Source organism: Carassius gibelio, chromosome A12 (genome assembly GCF_023724105.1).
Source record: "Carassius gibelio isolate Cgi1373 ecotype wild population from Czech Republic chromosome A12, carGib1.2-hapl.c, whole genome shotgun sequence".
In the NCBI taxonomy this organism is placed as follows: Eukaryota; Metazoa; Chordata; class Actinopteri; order Cypriniformes; family Cyprinidae; genus Carassius; species Carassius gibelio.
In genome coordinates this window covers 9,255,438-9,268,699 of record NC_068382.1, presented here as the reverse complement: position 1 = coordinate 9,268,699, position 13,262 = coordinate 9,255,438, and the positions used below count along the sequence as shown (strand labels likewise).

Below are 13,262 nucleotides of genomic sequence, written 5' to 3'. Positions count from 1 at the left end.
ATAACAATTTATATTTTTCAAAAAAAAAAAAAAATTCTAAAAATATGCACCGATTTAAATTGATTTCCAAATAAATAAAGACTCCTTTTATAAATCTTCTTCTAACGTACAGTACTAAATGAGAACAATGATGCCATCAAAATATCTGCAAATTTATTTATGTACAAGCTGACGAATTATGTGCAGATTCTCTGAACTACTGTCAGAAAATGAGCATGATATGGCAACAGCAAAGTTTAAGGCAGCTCTGAATTACAAATCACTTTTATTGCCTTGCAAGCGCTGGTATTTAATTCAGAAAATGCAAATGTAGTTCATTTAGCTTTATTCATCAATCGTTTTGCATGACTGGTCTCCATATGCAAATACAACAGATATTTCTGAGAGACTGGAGCTGTCAAAAAGCAAGCCGCTGATGTAAACCACACAAGAGAAGAGAGAAGAAGCCAAACATTGATGAATCCTGGCACAGATGAAGCGGTTAACAGAGGGTTTTTCTATGGTCTACGGACATCCATGACCAAATCGGTCAAAATGGTTATTTAGTTAGAGCCAGCGATATGAAAAAACAACATTGCTCACACTGTCTTTTAGTTTAGATGAGCACTCAAATGCAAAAATAAACAAATAAATGCATCTTGAGAATGAAAGAAAGTTTCAGTCCAGAGAGGTTGCAAAGGGTTGGTCGAGGTTCATTGCAGGGCACCAGACATATTTGTCATTTTCAGACAGAAAGATTGAATGGTTTAAAAGCCATTTATTTCTTTGTGTCTGGGAGTGTGTTTTTTCCATTGTACATCATTTAAACAGTCATGAAAAGTAAATGAACAGCAAATGATTATATCAGATATATTATTCAACCTTTCAGTCGAGTTTGCAAACTTGGGTTTCGTCCATTTGAAATGAATGACTATAACTGTACAATGCATTGATTTATCATTATAATGACAATGTTTATTATAAAGCTCCGGTCTGTTCAGGTGAAATAAAGGATGAAATCTACCTAACTCTGCATCTATAAAGTCAGCTGGTTTCATCCTGGGCGAAGGCGTGCAGACAGAAATGGATGTGGTGTTGTAAGATGTTGCATATAATCACAAACCTTTTTGCTTCATCATTCATTATGGGGCAAACATAAGAATAAAATGAGGGCATGAAAGCCGAGTGTGAAAAGAAATCCCTAACTGTGCAGAACAGTGCAGCTGGAAGTATTTTAACGGCTTGTCACCACCTCTTTCACTGAGGGCAACCAAACTTTTCAAATCCAAAGAAACAGACTGAAAAGCTCTTCTTGAGCTCAACATTATATTTAAAGTGCAACTGCACTCCAGAACGAGAGAAATCTCACATTATCTGTCCTTACAAAATCAAAGAAATGCAATGCATTTACAAGCTTTATGATGCACTTTGCTGAATTTATGACTGCTTACTGTAATGCAAATATTTTTATTTATTTATGTGAGACCATACATTCCACATCCTGGGCTCTTGACACCAAATGTTTGTTGGTTTGGCACCACAACAAAGCATACAGTATACAGAAATAGAAACAGTATTATTTTTCAATTATCTATTGAATTTATTATTTTTGTTTTCACCTAAAAATTTTAGTAAATTAGAATCTCGGAAAATCAAATCAGAGCAGGATTTATCAGTAACACCATACAGTAAGTTTTCATTCGTTAGCATTTGTTAATTACATTAGTTAACATGAACAATACTCATACAGCACTTATCAATCTTAGTTAAGGTTAAGTTCACCATTTACTAATACATTATTAAATCAAAAGTTGTACTGTTAGAATAATTAATAATCAAACCACAACAACAAGTTGTTTTATACAGCTAAAATATCTGGATCGAATATAACGAGAGGTCTTGCACATTCAACTTACAAAGGGTTGCACCGCTCTTACATTAAAAAATAGGGTAAAGTGAATAATGCATGCTTGTTAAAGAGATAGTTCATCCAAAACTGAAAATCAGGCCATAGGTGTATATGACTTTCTTCTTTAAGATGAATTAAATCAGAGTTATATATATTTTTTTTTAATGTCTTGGCTCTTCCATGTTTATAATGACAGTGAATGGGTGTTTTTTGTCAATAGTCCAAAAGAAGTCAAATAACGCGCGCATCCATCCATAATAATAATTTTAAAAAGTGTCTCACACGTCTCCATTCATTCAAATGCATTGATTCACTTTAGAGGCAATTATTCACCTTTACTGGTGGCTTTATTGGACTTTTGCAAAAAAAACAACAACAACAAAAAAAAAATTCACTGCCATTATAGAGCTTGGAAGAGCCAGGACATTTTAAAATATAACTCCGATTGGATTTGTCTGAAAGAAGAAAGTCATATACACATTAGTATGGCTTGAGGGTGAATAAAATATGGGGTCATTTTCATTTTTGCGTCAACTATCACTTTAAAGGTTTGGGGGAAAAAAGAAACTTTGTCAGTGGGAAAACAAAACAACAAATACTTTTTAACAATAGCCACAATTTACAAACTATTTGTCTAAAACAATCGTTTAAAAACATAAGCCTTCATTCAGAAACGTTTTTGAAATTATAGAGAAACAAGGTTAAGCGCGTTCACACATTTAGCTTAAATGGTGAAGTGTAAATGAGAAAGGAATACACACACGCACGCGCATGGTTCAGGATGATGCTTTAAGCTTCTCGTTGGCTGCACGCCGGACACGTCATCATCTGTCATCGCTTCAGCAGTCAGAAACAAGTGTATGAGCACCAGTCATCCTCCATCCACACCACTAAACTCCTCAAGACGCATCTCTATACCTGTCCTTCTCACACGGAGCCGAGCTTTCCATCAGTCTTCCACTCTCCTCTCCCGTTTGATCCGTTTTAAAGGGTTAAAATTGATTTGCGGAGGATATGGCATCAATTTTTGCGGTGGCACGCATTTTTCTCTATCTCAACATCGTCAAAGTTTACTTGGGGAACTCGTCAGAACTGAACGGAGATATTCCTTCAACAGAGCCGTCATTCCACAATCCTGCTCGAGACATGATGACTGTTCATATGTACAGAGTTTATGATGAATACAGCAAGAAGCATCATCATCATCATCATCATCATCAACAACAAGAGAACGTGAACACAATCCGAAGCTTTCGAGGATCCCCAGGTGAGTCAAACTAAAGCATTTCAAACTCTGAGACTTATGTTAAAACAATGTAAAACAGAGCATCGTTGAGGCTACTGATGAAATAATATTTCATATCACACCTTTTTTTTTTTTACTTGCACAAAGATACTTTTTTTCGCATCTGTATTGACTTTAATTACGATTTTAACTATATTTAATAAACGACCTTATATTAAAATGCAATATCAAAACTGAATGTATAGCCTACAATGTTTATGAATAATTCACAAATGCAATATAATTTTGTTTAATGCATTTGTTATGTCTGTTAATTATAATATTTCATTGTTGGAAACCTTTGAATAGATCGATTAAACGATTACATATAATCCAGCTTTTGAATATTCATAACATGAGAAGTCTAAAAATGCATCAGGATTTAGGAGAGTGCATACACGGAAAGCATTTTTTCCCATTATTGTTTTAGTGGCCATATTTTCAGAGCTGCTACGTTTCCACTGGATGTGCACTGTTAAAACACTGAGAGGGTATTCGTGGAAACAGGAAAAAAGAAAGAAAAAGACCTTGAGAGCTGCTCGCTAAACACTACCATATGGCCAGAGAGCGATTCAGGAGCCGTGTTTATCTTTTTATTAAACTGCCTCGTAAACTGTAGAGAGTGGTTGGATATTAAATCTAGAATGTGAAAAATGTGTTGTTTATGAGGATGCTGTCTGGAAACTTTACTGGTCAATCACATGCATGCATGAGCGTAAAACCAACGCTATGTTGACAAGCACCACTTACCTTCTCGTTATGCCTTATGTTATTTGTTGTTTTTCAGAGATCTCCCTTCACAAGGTCGTGTTCCATTTCAACCTGACCTCTATCCCCAATTCGGAAGTGATATTGACGTCAACTCTACACTTTTTTGACCAGCAAGCTCGTCAACGGCCTTGGGCATGCCGGCGTTCCCGTGGAGCCTCATGTCGCCTCCAATACATTCAGTCACTTACCACCACACATCTCATCATTAAGGGAACATCGCCAAATGCTGCCGCCCCCTCTCAGCTGTGCAACATCACATTGTCTCCTAACAGAAAGGGGCTTTGGCAGATTACGGATGTATCATCAGCCATCAAACAAGCACATGTGAATGGCGAGCTCTTGATAACCGCTGAGTTTGACTTTGGGCATCAGAGACGCCAGGATCGCTTGTCTCCTCACATCCTGCCGTTTATTCTAGTATACGCTGACGACATTGCCATAACCGAGCCTAACAGTGTTGCTATGAGTCTACAGAGATACAGTCCATCTGCTGTGCATGAGGACACACGGACCAAAGCGTCCTCAGCTACTTTAAAATCTAGAATTAGGAGGGAAGTGTACCACATGCAGAGTAACTACCTACCTGATGTCCAATACAACGATCTTAAAAACAGGGAATTATGGGACGATGCCTTTTTTGAGAATAAACCCAAAACCTTGTCTGAAGGTCAGGAGAATCACAAGGGATTGAGAGGGTCGAGGGAGCTCAGCTTCGACGAGAAGACCATGAAAAAAGCCAGACGCAAGCAGTGGAGTGAGCCGAGAATGTGTTCGCGTCGTTACCTGAGAGTGGACTTTGCCGACATCGGTTGGAGCGAATGGATATTGGCTCCGAAAGCATTCGACGCTTACTACTGCGCAGGAACATGTGGATTCCCAATCCCAAAGGTCAGTGCACATTCACCTTTTACATTGTTCTTTCAGTAACTGAAATATTTGAACATTTAACACTTATTGAATACAGTCAATAAACTTTCTGTAGATGTAAATAAACTAAGCTACCAGGCTAATCACAAACCTATATGCTATGCTTGTGTGTAAGACACTAATGGCATAATAATGTAGTTCAAAACAACATTTAGCCCATCATAGAGTCATTTTGTAGGAATCATAATTAGGCATTAAAGAGAGTGTCCTTTAAATCTTCTTTGAGCAATTGGGATCACTTGAGGTCCTCATGCTGCAATTGACCAATCAGAATAAAGTATTCATAGTGACAAGAGTCAATTATAGTCCATATAATCACTGTGCTTTGGGGGAGGGCAATGGTTCAGATTGCCTAGTGTGAGTATAGCCTAAAAATGAAGGAAAATTTAAAGGTAGGGTAGGCAATTTTGGGAAGGTTAGCAATAGTATGCTACCCTCCCCGCAAATCACTCTCTGAAGCCACGCCTCCTCCAAAACACGACAAAACTGCAGCAGAACGTTATTGTGTGTTGGCGCTAATGTGATAGCTCTCTCTATAGCTATCATTCTTGCTATGAACATGAAGACATTAAAGGGGTCATATGATGCTATTTAAATTGTTCCTTTCTCTTTGAAGTGTTACAAGCACTTGGTGCATCAAAGTGAAGACTTCCTAAAACACCTCGTTTAAACACACCCCCACATCTCTATGTCACTATGTGGAAAGATTTCCAAAACACCCAAATGTGCACGGAAAGAAAGAAGGTGTACCTTTTATTCTCTCTGTTGCCCCCAATGCTATTTCATGGAGAAGCTGTGTGTTTCATTGTGAAAGTGAAACTACTTTGTTTGGCCTTCCAAAAGAGTTTGTTGAGGGGCGTAACATTTCCATCAGATGCTTGAAACATTCGGCCAATCACAATGCACTGGATAGCTGGCCAATCAGAGCCCACCTTGCTTTCAGAGCGACAAGCCTTGTAAAAATCAACACATTTCAGTGGGCAGGGCAAAGAGGAGAAACAATTATGTATATAATGTGAAAAATAATGTTTTTTTAACCTTAAACCACAAACACATTTCATTAAACCAAATACACAAAATAATGTTGTTTTTAGCAGCATCATATGACCCCTTTAAGAAAGGCATTCAGACATTGTTATATGTGACCCTGGATCACAAAACAAGTCTTAAATCGCTGGGGTATATTTTTAGCACTAGCCAAAAAACTATGGGTCAAAATTTTTTCGATTTCTCTTCTAAGCCAAAAATCATTAGGATATTAAGTAAAAATCATGTTCTATGAAGATAGTTTGTATATTTCCTACTGTAAATATATCAAAACTTAATTTTTGATAAGTGATATGCTTTGTTTAGAATTCGTTTAAAGGAGATTTTCTTAATATTTAGATTTTTTTTAGCACCCTCAGATTTTCAAATAGTTGCATCTCAAATCCAAATAAACCATACATCAATGGAAATCTTATTTATTTTGCCTTTAGATGATTTATAAATCTCAATTTCTAAAAAAATTGACACTTAAGACTGGTTTTGTGGTCCAGGGTCTCACATTATCTAGTTAACAGACAGCAGTTTTCTTCAACCTTTACTTCTCCAAATGCAGGCTGTCCATCCATCCAATCATGCCACCATCCAGAGTATAGTGCGAGCCGTGGGGATCGTCCCTGGAGTCCCAGAGCCGTGCTGCGTACCGGACAAGATGAGCTCTCTGGCTGTGCTCTTCCTGGACTCCAGCAGGAACATGATCGTGAAGATCTATCCCAGCATGTCTGTGGAGACCTGCGCCTGTCGATAAACTAGCAAGGTAGCTAAGAGACACAGATGTACAAAAGCTGCAAATCACAATGAACTCAGCTCAAGGGACTGGCGAAGCACGCCATACGACGAAAAAATGAACTTTTTATCTCTGCAAGTAAGACCTCAACACCTCAAATAATATAGGATCTTTGCACACAAACATTGTATCCTCTTTCCACTCTTTCCTTTTGAATGAATTGTATATAATCCTTATTGTAACATATAGTACGCCGGACTGTTTTCGTTTTGAAAAAATGACATACTGATTAAAATGGATTACTGTAAATAAATCCGGTAACACTTTACATTAAGTTCTTATTTATTAGCATTAGTCAGCATAAACGTTTTAAAGAATTTATAAACCTATGTTAGTGCATTAACTAATGACTTTTAAATGCAGAAATTAGCATAAATCCTGCAGATGTATTGCTCTTTGTTAGTTCATGTTAACTAAAGAAGTTTTAACTAATGTTGACAAATGAAACTTGCTGTAAAGTGTTACTATAAATCCTTATAAAAAGGTGGTCTTTTATTTGATTTGCGTGCTCGTTGGGTAAAGATTTTCCTTAGGGTTTAAACACCTGGATTCATGCATGAAAGAAAACTGCCGATCATTGCTGGTCATTTGTGAGAAGACCGACAATATGAAGAAAATTCAGCATCATGCTGCCATCTAGTGCTTTGTTATTAGACATTCATATCAAGGAGATGTAATTATAACAGCTGTAGCTATAGAAAAGTTAAAGTAAGTAAGCCAAGTAAGTTTTAAAATAAATAACATCTCAGAGGTTTCGTCAAAGATTTGTGAATCTTCATCAAAGGGAGAGTTTTTGTATTTAATAACGATTACATGCTATTTGTAATTATTTTTTTGTGTTTTTAAACAGCATTGTTTCTTTTTTGCAAATATTTCTTTTACAAGAATCTTCAACCACTGTTGTTTTGGTATATATTGTGTGTGTGTGTTTCTATTTTTATATATATTTTTTTAAAACCTTGTACTAGTAGCATAGAACAAGAGGGCAAAGGTCAACGCAGAGCCATTAACCCTTGCATGGCCGGGATCCAGCTTTTGAGTTTTACTGGGTGGTTGACTAAATGAAAATGAACGAAAGCAATGGAATCTATAATGTTAATATTTATCATAGCTAAGGCTGATTAGCAGAAGCATCTTAACAAACATATGACGGAGTTGCTTTTCTAAAAACAGCCTGACCCTGTAAATAAGGGTTGTTAAAATCTCACCCATTAGTTTTTAAAGTCTGTTCCCAAAGTGTTTACAGAACCCTCATTAACGACAAGCTTCCTCGAGATAACATAAAGCATCAACATCAGTGTCAAAGATAAGAAGAGCTATGCTACTCTTTTGGTTTCCAGAGCGTGTGGGGCATGGGAGTCGACCTGAGGTTCACTCGAGGAACCCCGATTTCAAAGGATCGTCCACAAACGAAAGTCAGATGTTAAACGTGCAGCGGAAAGTCACCTATCCGTTTTAGAAACTAGATGAAGATGCAGGGTTTACGATATCTGCTCCTCCTGATGTCCGTCTATTTTGCTACGTCGGTTGGGCTTTGCGAGGGGAAATCTTTAGGAGATATCGGTAGTTTGGAGGACACACTGTTCATTCAAGCAGAAGAACGAAGCCTTGACGAAGAACATGACTTTAACTCCAAACTGGAGGACTTTTTGGGCTTCATGAAGGAAGATTTCTTGAGGAAGTTGAATTTATCAAGCGTGCCGCGAGAACAACGCAAGGTTCAGCCTCCTCAGTTCATGATCGATATCTATAATAAATATGCTTCTGACAAGACTTCCATCCCTCGGTCGGATGTCATCCGAAGCTTCATCATACAGGGTAAGTGCATGAAGAAAGCTCACAAACTCAATGTTTCTGATGACTCTGGATTTACATCTTTCCAAAGCCAGATCATTCACTTTTTCCGTACCGAAAATGATATTTGTGACTTGTTTATTGGTGAAAAGGATTATTAATCTCTACTTCATGTTCTCTGCAGATGTTATTTATTCCGTTAGACAGGGCAACAAAACACAACACAGACTGCTATTCAACATTTCCATCCCAAATCACGAAGAGATCACATCAGTCCAGCTGAGGCTGTACACTCTCTGGGAAAGAAGTAAAAACACCTGCACTGACCTCTTCACATCCATCAATGTTTATGATGTAGATTACCAGCAGAATGCAAACATTTTCAATCTTCTAGATGGGAGAGACGTGACTGAGGGCAAAAACACTTGGGAGGCGTTTGACGTGACCAGAGCCGTCAGGAACTGGCACGAATCTGGACGTGGGGTCGGCGAACTTCAGGTGGAGGTCGAACAGGACTGTGAATCGCTTGATATAAGCCTGGGTTTGGAGGACAACAGCTCGGCGGTCGTAATAGTATTTACAAACGATCTCGGGAACACAAAGGGAGAGTCGATGAAAGAGATGCTTCTTCATGAGAAGCAGCGGGTGTTTTGGGGCAATCGTGTTCCTGTGAACCAGCACTACAGGAAAAAGAGGAGAGCAACAAACAATTACTGTCGGAGAACTTCTCTGAAGGTGAATTTCAAAGACATCGGGTGGGATAAATGGATCGTGGCCCCGCCCGAGTATGACGCTTACGAGTGTAAAGGCGTGTGTTATTTCCCCCTGACAGATGATGTAACCCCGTCTAAACATGCAATCATCCAAACTCTGGTTAACCTGAGCAATCCCAAAAAGGCAAACATGGCATGTTGCGTCCCAACCAAGCTGGACCCGATTGCAGTCATGTACCAAGAAAAGGGCGTCCTCACGGTCCGACACCTCTATGAGGAGATGAAAGTAGCAAAGTGTGGATGTAGGTAGTTTTGCTTGCTTACCCGTGAATCTGTATAAAATATCTATGTTTAATCATTCCCATCTGTGAAATGTAATCTTGGAAATAATAGTCCTAAAAGAGGGTTGTGAGCAATGCAACAAAAGAACCATATTGGGTTCCCCAAAGAACCAGAGTTTTTAAAAGAAGCATTTTAATAATCAGAAGAACCTTTGTCCACTAAGAACCTGTGGAGCCTTTCATTGCACAAAAACATCTGGTTCATTTACTTTAGTCTGCATGAACTAAGAATGAAAAAAGCATTTATTAATCTTAGTTGACGTTCATTTCAACATCATGCATTATTAAAATCAAAAGTTGTGGTTGTTAGCATTAGTAAATGCTCTGTGAATTAACATGAACTAACAGTGGAACGACTGTATTTTTATTAACTAACATTGACAAGGATTAATAAATACTGTAATAAATGTGACCCTGGAGCAGAAAACTAGTCTTAAGTGTCAAATTTTCGAAATTAAGATTTATACATCATCTGAAAGATGAATAAATCATCTTTCCATTGATGTATTGTTTGTTGGGAGGAACTATTTGAAAATCTGGAAACTGAGGGTGCAAAAAAAATCTAAATTCTGAGAAAATTGTCTTTAAATTTGTCCAAATGAAATCTTAGCAATGCATATTACTAATAAAAAAAAATGTTTTTATATATTTACTGTAGGAGTTCTACTAAATATCTTCATGGAACATGATCTTTACTTAAACCCCCTAATGATTTTTGGCATCAAAGAAAAATCCATAATTTTGACCCATACAAGGTTTTTTTTTTTTTTTTTTTTTTTTTTTTTTTTTTTTTTTGGCCTTTTACTACAAATACACCCCAGAGACTTAAGACTGCTTTCGTGCTTCAGGGTCACAAATGCATTGTTCATTGTTCATTTGTGTTAGTTAATACATTAACTAATTGAACCTTATTGTAAAGTGTTACCAAAACTTTAGAGAGGGAAAGTTTTCTTTGAATTATTAAAATGTTATTTTAAGAACTGATCACTGAAATGCAAAAAAAAAAAAAAAAAAAAAAAAAAAAAAAGTCTTTGGCATCACTGAAAAAAAAAACTTTATTTTTAGGAGGAAATACAGTAACTTTTGTGGAATTAAACGGTTAAAAAAATTACAATTAAGAGGTTTTGGTTAAAGTCAGCTTTCCTGATTTTATTTAAATGGAACTGTGTTTTCACTTTATTTATAGTTGAGGATATACCCAGGTGCGTTTCTAGGACTTGACAGCATCTGGGACATAGACCAAAACATCATGACTCTATAACCACCCTTAGGGATTTTTGTTTTACATTTTAATAAAGAAACATAAGAACATAAAACATTCTCTACAAAATCAAAAACAGATGTCATTGCTTGCAAGAAACCTCAAGGGGGTGGTACAGTTACGGCCCCAAATGCTTGTGCCATTAATCAGGACGTGGTATTGCTCAGGTAGACTGTTATAAAAATGTTTGTAAGATCGGACTTGCTCAGCAAAACTGGCATTAAAGTAGTATAAGGACCTGACAGCACAGTTCATATAAAACAAACTTCAGTGCACTTTGTGTACTTGCATAGAGTTTGTGTCAGGTCAACATCTACAAGAACATACAGTAAAATAACAGCTAGGGTAACTACAGTAGATAAATCTATATCTAATACTTCAGTAATTAAGTGTTTTCGCTAGGGCCAATGCCCCTGTCATCCCACCCCTAAACTGGTCTATTTTGGGTAGATCCAGCCAAAATATTGACGGAAATGCTTGTATAATTTAAGCATTTATGCAATACCTCCCACAGACCAAAACATTCAGGGCTTGAGCCCTAAAACACTGCCCCTAGTGACTGGATATAACTTCACACTGTATTCATTCTTTACTTGGTGTCCTTACATTTTCCATCTATCTATTTAATTTTTTTATTTATTTTTCCTCACAAAAATACATTTTATATAATCCATGTTTTTGTTTATGTATTTCCAGCATATATATTTACCACATATTTTGTTTAACAATGGTTATTTTATTAAGTTGTAAATTGTTTTATATTTTATCAATAAAACACATCAAAGTCATTTCAGTTTGTGCTCTCCAAATTCCTTTTAAAGCTCATTGTGGTGTACGGTGCTAATGCTAGTGAAGGTTTTCAGTCCGGTAAAGCAATTAAACATCTTTAGATGTTACTGAACATTTATACAACCCTAAAAAGGAATGTTTATAAGATTCATTGGAAGTAAATTGCACGATCCTCAAACAATAAACAAAATCTACTCTACTCTATGAGCATTACAAGATAAAGCAAGATTAGCAGTGCAGAATAAGTTAGTGTTGAGTGAGTGTGAAGTTAATATAATTCCATCTTGTAAAAGTGGCAAGGGTGTCTAAAATTCACACAATGCCAGGCCAATGCTAGAAAAGAATGAAGGGAGAAAATCTAGAAGCTGATTCTAAAAAACAACGACTATTTTGCTTTTTTGCCGAAGAGTTAACTAATGATCCTCTTTCAGAAAAGAGTAATGCATTGATGATTATGCAATCAAATTCATACACTGTTATGTACTAAATCAACTGGTGGGGACTTTGTTATGGTTTCATTTAATGAGGTCAGCCGAGGTCAGTTCATCTGTGTAATTAAACTATTAACAAAACTATTTTTATTCACTTTATGACAGTTTCTTTTAGAAATTTGCAGCAAAGAACCAGAAGATGGCAGCATGTATTTTCTATCAGTTGACCCAAGTATGCTGTCAAGTACATCCACTACCATACTAAAATAATAATTATGTATCACCTTTTGACTAAAGATTTTTCCTGGAACAAATTATAAATGTTGTACACTAATAACACGCGTCAAATGTAGAGGCAATGGGCCGACAACAAAAATGGATCGCCATATAAAGCCATATGTCCCTTCATGATAAATGAGCAGTTAAATCTTATTTTTGGTTTTCAGTTAGGTTATATTTTTGGGTGGTCAGTCACACATTGGTCAAGACTATCTACCTGTTACAATATTCAGCATAACCAATGGCGGTAACATAGTCTACAAGTATCTAAGGCCAAATAAATAAAAAATATTGGCAAATGAAATTGAATCACTGGTCTAAGCAGCTTTGCTCAAAAATAAGACACCAAGCTCATTTCATTAAGAAATTAGTTTTCGGTCATTTGAGAGTCCAGATGTATTGTTTTAAAGACGTAGGCTACATGTAGTTTCATACAAACTACTTATTACATATGCTTTTTTGTTTATATTAGTATTACCTGAGTATTTCCACGAATATCGGTTTTATATCTTTGGCAGGTCACTTGTGTGTTAGGTGTTTCGTTCCTGTTTTGTAACGAATCATTTAAGTGGACGAATCATTTCTCCGTTTCAGAGCACGTGACTGTAGCACCATCCAATAGAATTTGGCGGGCGAGCTATGAACTGAGAATTTAATTGGTTGACCTATACTGAAGAAACACGCCCCTTTCATTGAACGAGTTGGTAGTCAACCCAGCATCCACCGTTGTTTTTATAATAAATGTTCAAATGAATTGTTTCTTGAAGTTGTCTAATGCTGAGTGGGTGTTTTAAAATAATTGACAGATTCGCTGTTGACTGATTCAATTGCTCACTTGAAACACACAAGTAGCTAATAACATTCACACTTAACGCCAACTACAGGCGTGACAACATAAACTGGTGAAATAAAAAATTAAGTGAAAAGGAAAGGAGAGAATAAATAAAACTGA

The 13,262-nt window shown here is 36.6% G+C and overlaps 2 protein-coding genes across 3 annotated transcripts; both read left to right on the top strand.

The window, feature by feature from the left end:
- The first annotated feature begins 2,679 nt into the window (after positions 1 to 2,679).
- gdf10b (growth differentiation factor 10b) lies at positions 2,680 to 7,457 on the top strand. The gene is made up of 3 exons (XM_052611109.1): positions 2,680 to 3,155; positions 3,961 to 4,832; positions 6,472 to 7,457. Exons 1-3 carry the CDS (start codon positions 2,903 to 2,905, stop codon positions 6,661 to 6,663), a joined length of 1,317 nt encoding a protein of 438 aa, XP_052467069.1. The 5' UTR covers positions 2,680 to 2,902; the 3' UTR covers positions 6,664 to 7,457.
- Positions 7,458 to 7,591: 134 nt separating this feature from the next.
- gdf2 (growth differentiation factor 2) lies at positions 7,592 to 11,599 on the top strand. 2 transcript variants are annotated; one of them, XM_052611111.1, is made up of 3 exons: positions 7,592 to 8,520; positions 8,681 to 8,803; positions 8,891 to 11,599. In XM_052611111.1, the coding sequence occupies exons 1-3, from the start codon at positions 8,169 to 8,171 to the stop codon at positions 9,517 to 9,519; spliced, it is 1,104 nt and encodes a 367-aa protein (XP_052467071.1). In that variant the 5' UTR covers positions 7,592 to 8,168; the 3' UTR covers positions 9,520 to 11,599. The 2 variants fall into 2 exon arrangements, with proteins under 2 accessions (XP_052467071.1, XP_052467070.1); XM_052611110.1 differs by having other exon boundaries at positions 8,681 to 11,599.
- The last annotated feature ends 1,663 nt before the right edge of the window (positions 11,600 to 13,262 follow it).